General features: G+C 38.4%; 2 protein-coding genes across 2 annotated transcripts in view; one reads left to right on the top strand and one right to left on the bottom strand.

Annotated features, from left to right (window-relative positions):
• The window catches only part of LOC137993543 (large proline-rich protein BAG6-like), a 47158-nt gene extending 44001 nt beyond the window's left edge, over window positions 1-3157 (bottom strand). Inside the window, exons 1-2 of the mRNA XM_068839465.1 lie at window positions 2929-3157; window positions 2471-2512 (exon numbers count right to left, since the gene is read on the bottom strand). Of these exons, the coding sequence (XP_068695566.1) occupies window positions 2471-2512; window positions 2929-2991 (105 nt within the window). The 5' untranslated portion in view covers window positions 2992-3157. The remainder of the gene's footprint in view (window positions 1-2470; window positions 2513-2928) is intronic.
• A 12-nt stretch (window positions 3158-3169) lies between these two features.
• LOC137993544 (F-box/WD repeat-containing protein 5-like) overlaps window positions 3170-7500 on the top strand; it is a 5668-nt gene continuing 1337 nt past the window's right edge. Inside the window, exons 1-2 of the mRNA XM_068839466.1 lie at window positions 3170-3808; window positions 6001-6709. Coding sequence (XP_068695567.1) covers window positions 3265-3808; window positions 6001-6709 — 1253 coding nt within the window. The 5' untranslated portion in view covers window positions 3170-3264. The remainder of the gene's footprint in view (window positions 3809-6000; window positions 6710-7500) is intronic.

Raw genomic sequence — 7500 nt, 5'->3', positions numbered from 1 at the left:
AAAGTAAACAATGTGATCTGATTGGTTAATTTGGACATGACTAGCAAATATTATTACTTTTCAGGCCCAAGCAACTAATTAAAAGAGAAAAATGGTTTGTTGTAATAACTGTAAGAATATTGTAATCATCTGGACAAGTCATTTGTAACTATTTAGATGTACATGTATACTAAAACAACAATAAATACATTTACTCGTGTACATGAGGAACTGCTTTAATAAAGCAGCCATTCCCACCAGCCATTGATGCTAAAAGATTACAGACTTCAGTTTCACATTCTCTCAACCGGTTACAAGTGAATTGCTGCATTTAGATGTGAAATCATCTTCTTGCAACCAGGGGATATTCTGTGAAGAGTGTGATCTTCTTAGATGTTGCGCCTCTTCAAGCAAGGACTTATTAGTTTTGTACAAACAAGGTTGCATAAACAGTGACAGATAAAAATGAAACCAAAATAATTTCAAGTGGAATTAGATCTGTCTCTTCGGTGACTTGTTTCAGATCCAAAGTTATTAAATTTTCAAGTGAAGTACAGCAATATGTAATTTACATTTTTTTAGCTTAATTAATTGCTGATACAGGGGCCGTGGAGTAGGTTTGAAAGTGGGGGGCAGGGCTTGAAATTGCGACCAATACAGTCGCATTTGCGACTAAAATATCTGGAGAAGTCGCAAATTTGCGACTTGTTTTCGTCTTCACTCTTTCGAAACAAAAGGGTTAGCAGTTGCCACTTTGCTGCTCTTTTTACTAAGATAAATGAAGAAATCACAAAATTATTTTGTTTCTCGCCTTGAGTTTTCTTTCAATCTCAAGATAGCGCAATTGTAGCGTAATTTCGCTGCGATGTTACGTGCACAACTCCATTACTTCGATATCATTCACCACTTTCAGCGGTTTCTTTCAACACAAGTATTGTGGGCTCATATTTTGTATTGCTACACTGTGACGATCTTTGTGACTAAATGTTGCGAAATTGCGATTACATTTTCATATCTTATCGCAAAATTGTGACTGGACTTTTTCGCTTATTTCAAGCCTGTCAGCAAACCCAACCCAGCTCCAGCTCCTCTCTCTCTGCAGCCCCTGTGATAGGGTCTTCCTTGCATGGTTTTTTAAGCACTTTTTGGGGATTTCTTTTCACTACTCTTTCGGTATGCATGTACATTGCACAACAAAATACACCTAATTTGAATATTCACATGTTTCTTTGAATTAAATGCTCGATGCCTTGTGTGGAAAATGCAATTAAATAAATTCTTCAGTTTTGGAATCCTCAACGTTCAAATTCATATCATTTATTTGGTTATCTTCATTTTCTCTTACTTATCTACAGTATATACATGTAAATCCATTTCCTGCGGATTAAAGCCAGCTAACAAGAGCATATGGATTCAGATTTTCTTTGACAAACTTTTTATTACTTTAATGGAAGGTTTTTTTTTTCAATTATAATTATAATTAATTATAATAATAATAATAATAATAATAATAATAATAATAATAATAATAATAATAATAATAATAATAATAATAATTATTATTATTATTATTATTAACATTTTGCTAGGGCAGTTAACATCAATTTGCCTCTTACTTTTCTCTTAGGTAGAGCAGCTTATCTTTTGCAAACCATACAAAAAGTTGAGAAGGAAATTTGATTGTGGTAAATAAAGGTCAGATACACGTGGTAGGAAACTATGCAGGTTTCACAGTCTACTTTTATCTTGGAGTTTAATTTATCCTTTGAAGGTAGTGGATTTTCCATACAGGAGAATATCTCAAGGTATGAAGTCTGCAAATGGCTAACTTTCATGGACAAGATAAATAAGACGTAATTAAGTTAATTCATATCTCTGATGACTAAGCTTCAGCTCCTCAAATTTTATTGTCAAACATTCCCGATTTATTATCGTGAAGAAAAAAGTTTTAACTTCAATTTCCCAGCTCCGAGGGTGATATCTACTTGTCCCGGACGGCTGGACGGGGATTTTCTCAAGTGCTGGCTTAAAGACTCAGTAAGTATTATAATTTTTAGGCGGTTTGCAACCAGTCTGTAGAGACACAGATAACACTGATGCAATTTACAATTGCTGGTGGACGAACAAAAGGAGCTAATAAGAGATCTTTTGTTTTCGTCCACCAACATGGCGGTGATGTCCTAAAATGACAGCCACCTAAACCCCACAAGTCGCCTTTACTTTTATTAGCAGATAATAATTATTATTTTAATATCAACTGTCTGATTGGTGATTTTTTTTAGTTCAACAACATCTTTGCTATAATATGTTGGTGGTTCCTAGTCTGTATCATCGCTGCCAGATTGGTGGGCAAAAACAACAGATCTCGCATTAGTTTCTTTATTCGTCGCCAAGTCCTTCGAGATAGGTACAGCAAGCCACCCATTTCGATGTTGTTTTATATAACATTAAAGGTAGTAGGCATAAATTGCAATTTGCAGGCACTACTTACAACTTCTGATGCAATGTGTTGTTTAAATCCCTTCACTGTAATCTGCAAAGAGAAACAAAAGAAAAATTAACTCGCCCAAAATGCATTATCAAGGCGGAAGCTGGGTATTCAAAACGATTGTGTTGACACTTGCCGCTACCGTGAAGACAACACCGCGATTGAGTTTTTGCGAAGACGAAGAATGACGGATACCTTGTACTTCCTCTCACCTACTTTCGAACATAAAACAACTGTAACTGTCTGCAACACAGCCAGCTAGCAGAGGAAAAATATATATGAGCCATTGCGTAACTTAATTAACGCAGTCAAGTAAGCTTGCCGGTAAACGAAGCTTGTGATAAACATCCAAAGTGAAACTCACTGCTTGAAGAACTCAAGATTTCACGTAACCAATGAAAGCTATTTTGAGGTCACCACATTGCACACAAAGTGAAAACACTTCTTAAACAGATCCTTACCGTCCCAGGAATTGTGAAGTTTTTGGTCTGTGAATCTAGAGTCTTCACCGATATCTTCATCATTTTTTTAACCCCCGACTACTCCAGAAGCGCGACGGTGTCTTCAACGATGATATGACTCAGGGAACAACCCTGAAATAGGCGCACAAGTAGAGAATCTCTCACGAATTCTGGAACTGCTTCGCAATGGCGGATGTGAAAAACCGTTCCCTTTTTAGAAGAGCGGAGCCTGGAAACAGATGATGGAAGCTTGGGAACCAAACATGGCTGATTCATCATAAAATCACACCCAAATATTTTTGTAGAAAATTTATAAATAGACATGTTATCGAGCAGATGATGTCTTTGTCACAACCTACATCCTCGTTTAACCTTTGGGCTAATCTACCGGACAGTTTGCTTCTTCGCATCTTTGGCCTTCTTTCCCCGAAGGACATTATACACGGCAGCGAAGTATGTCGAAATTGGTACCGTGTGTCCAGAGACGAATTGCTCTGGAAACATCTTCTTCAAAGTCATTCCGACATTGGAGTGCAAGACATCTTAGGTCTTTTAAGAGCACCTACTTGGCTTGAAGAATTTAAATGGATTCATCTTAACACACCATTGATTGAAAGCCAAGTCCTCAAAATGCACACGGATGAAGTGTTGCACGTCGCTTTTTCACACGATGGCCAACTTATGGCTTCGAGTTCAAAGGATTGCAGTGTCATTCTCTGGCTTATTAGTGATGATTGTCGTTTTAATTCAAAAGATACATGTAAAATAAACTTCGCCGAGCATCACAACTGGGATTATGTTCAATTGACAGAGTTTAATTCAAATGACACTTTGCTTCTCGTATCTGGAACAAAAAAAATAAGAGGGATAAATTTTATGGGTAAGCTCAAGTCATTTTCAATGCTTAGCCAATTAATATACATTTTTCTGTTATAGAAGTCATCAAATCTACGCTAGACAGACACACCAAGATGGGAGAAGGAGGGTCGTCCTCTTGCACCATTTCATTTTAAGGTGGCTCAAACCAGTTTCAGCAATTTAGAGGGAACTTTTTATTACAAAGATCTACTCTATATCTGGTCAGTGTAAAACGCAGACTGCAGACTGCAGACTGCAGACCAGGGGTAAAATGCAGACTGAGGTTATAACGTAACTGTTGAAAAAGCCTAAACCCCTTAGAAATGCTAACCTTAGGCCTAATTAGGCCTAAAACAATATTTAGCTTAACTGTTAGCATTTATAATGGGTGTGAGCTTTTTTAACAGTTAAATTGTAACCTCAGTCTACATATTTACCCCCGGTTTGCAGTCTGCAGTCTGTGTTTTACGCTGACCGCTCTATAAGACTTTTTCATGTAACAGCAATGTTGTGCTGCCATATGAAATGCCAATCATAATTGCTCAACAAGATGCACTCAGTGCTGGTAATGTGATGTCATAGGTCACCATGGCAACAAAAGAACCATTCAGAAGCACCCTCTTTTTTGTCTTTAAATGGTCATATCTCAATAACAAACTCACTGACCCCCCAATGAGGATTGCATAAAATGATTAGCAGGCTAAAAATAAACTTCTGGAATGTTAAAGAAAATTATCTGAAGTGGATTCAGAACCACCTTAATGTTTTCCAGTTATGACGGTGGCTGTGAATCCGCTCCATGTCTGTTGAGACATGTCACAAACCTATACGAAGCCAGCTGTGTTTTATTTGTATCTGCATTTCAATTTCTTGTATTTTTGGTGGTGATGACAGACTATACCACGCAAGCAGAAGCTCGTGACCTTGAAGCGTTCAACTGTGGTTCAGAGCTGGGGTATTTTGAGTTTAAAAAAATTCCTTTTTTGGATGTAAAGTAGCTTGTGCATTTTCCCGTGCGTGCAACTTCAATCTTATTTTTGTCCATATTTGGGCATAAAAATGGTGTCCTAAATTAAAATCCCCAGCTTTGTTCCAAGGAAAAGAGTTGCAAGTTATAATGGTTAGTGCTCCTGCCACCCCCTTTGTAACACACTTGAATGACCTTTATTCACTGTACTGTATCTGCTCGAATAAGCGCCACGGCGCTTACTTAATTTTTCGTGCCTCAAGGGTGGCGCTTATTTGAGGGAGGTGCTTATTTTAGGGTGGCGTTTATTTAAAAATTGGACGGAGATTAAGAGAAGCATCATTTGATAGTCACCATTTGACTCTTACAGCATTTTACTTAATGGACTAGCAGTGAAATACAATCACTTTGAACTGAAGAACATCGGTTTTGATGCAAAGAAATTCCCCATGCTGAGTTAGAGTTGGAATTTAGTATATAAATTTTTTAATTTGAAGAGATTTCTCGAATAAATGTCTCATTGGGACCGCGGCGCTTATTCTGGGGCGGCGCTTGTTTGAGTAAATACAGTATGGTCACATACATGTAATTAGCATCAAATGTTGCTGAAAAGAAGCTCTTCTGTTCAGGCACAGTTAATCCATTGACTCCTGGGGGTTCCCCACTAACAAGTAAAATCGTCTGGCGTCAGCCAGAGTAAGATACTAAGTCTGGCTGGTTTAGGCTGGTTTAGGTGTGACCCGTGTCAAAGGGTTAAAGTGCACATAAAACTCAAATATTTTTTGTTCCTAATATAAATCTTCCCATTCAAAGCAAACATACATGTATCTCACCATTGTTAGTCAGAATTTCGCTGTTTCTGTGCAGTGCAAGCCACGCAAACTTGGCAGAACCAGAGGCATGCGTCTATTCTCCATTAATTTTTTTAAAGTTACAATCTGCTTTGCATGCTGGTTTTCAAAAAAATTTTGCATTGCAAAGCAGTTTGTGACATAAAATTGAGAATGGACCCATGCCTAGAGCTCACATCACTGTTGTGGGTCCAAATTAATGCTTGTTTTGATAACTTTGTGTCTTTCCCAGCAGGTAAAAAGCAGAAATTTGAGGTAAGAATGGTAAAACATGTTTGCTTTTGGTGGGCACATTAATAAATTAATTAATATTGTAGACATAAAAGAAATTGAGTTGGGGTCCACTTTAAAGTAATAAACATGTTTTTTGTTTTTTTTTTTGTTTTTTTTTTTCAGGTGAAATTATCATATTAAAAATTGAGAAAGAAAATACACTTGGTGTGCAGCTGATTCATGAGGTTGAAAGCGTACCATATGATGTTTATGGAGCATGGTTGACTGAGAGAAGCTACATATCGGGAAAGTTTGAATTTGCCCCATCTGGTGCTGATCACACTTCAGTTTCTGAACTGTGCTTGAACTATGTTGACAAACCTGATTATCAAACAACACTGGCACAGGTCATTGATTACAATTGTAGCTCTGTGAGAACTCTTCTTGTTGCAAAGCCATTAGGATCACAAGAGAATGATAAGTTTTGTCTGATCTTTACACATGGCACTCTGAATTATGTTCCTCATCAGATTATGCTCAGGTGGATTCAGCGCAAAACATTCACAGATAATTTTGGAATTGACCAAGATTTATGGCAAACTTTGGAGGAACATTGCATTGAAACCAATGGGCACATAAATGGGATGAAGTTGTCTCTAGACCAACAGTACCTTTATGTTAATTGTCGTCGCTGGCAGTGGCAAGATGAGAAGCCTAAAGCTGAGTCGTGTTCTCAGGACAGTCCCCCCGATATTTCCAATGATATCACCATGCAGGTTTACAGTTTATCTACATATGAAATGGTCAATGTTCATTTTGGGCATCAAGCATTCACAGGGAATGATGTATGCTTTTTTATCTTTCTCAGTGTTGCAGACAGGCTAGTTGCAAGGTAAATTGAAGGAAGGAAGGAGCTCTACTTATTCTTACTTATAAGTAAATACAGTGGAATGAATGAGTTGTTGATATTGTGCAACTAATAATACATTGTAATATAATATCTGACCTGCTAATCGCCCTTTTCGCAGTCGGAGACTGAATTATTTAGGGCGCAGCTCAACGAGTTCAAGCTGAAGGAGCTGTGCTGCTGGCTAGGCGCTCGGCCCCTGAACACGACCCATGTATGACCTCGGGGCACAGCACCACAGTCTGATGGAATAGTCCGGGAATTGATTTTGAGGAGGGAGGAAAACTGGAGTACCCAGAGAAAAACCCTCGGAGTCAGATTGAGATAGACTAAAACTCAGCCCACATATGACCCGAGCCAGAGTTGAATCGGGGTCACAGAGGTGGGACCCTGACTGCACCCTGACTCCCTTTAAGTCATTTGTCACCCTAACAGAAATGTAAAGAAGTATGCAACCAGTTACATAAGGGGTTGTACATACGGCTTTTTGCATTGTGTAAATGATGTAGTTAGCGCGCTTGCCTTGAGATCTGGGGATCCCGGGTTCAAGACACGTTATGACCACTAGTTGAATTTGTTCCTGGTGGTCCCTGGTTCATCTTCTCGACTACACTTGTAAATAGCCAACTGGTTTGCCTCCGGCCAGTTGGGAGTCTTACTAGTTGCTGTTGAATGTTCTGTCGTGATTCTGTTTCATTTGCCCTGAAAAGCCCCTATGGGGAGTGGTCAATTAAGTATGTATGTAAGCCTATAATGCATGCAACATACACACAACA

This window comes from Montipora foliosa, chromosome 2 (assembly GCF_036669935.1).
Source record: "Montipora foliosa isolate CH-2021 chromosome 2, ASM3666993v2, whole genome shotgun sequence".
Classification (NCBI taxonomy): domain Eukaryota; kingdom Metazoa; phylum Cnidaria; class Anthozoa; order Scleractinia; family Acroporidae; genus Montipora; species Montipora foliosa.
Note: the sequence above shows the minus strand (reverse complement) of the source record. Positions and strands in the feature narration are given on the sequence as shown.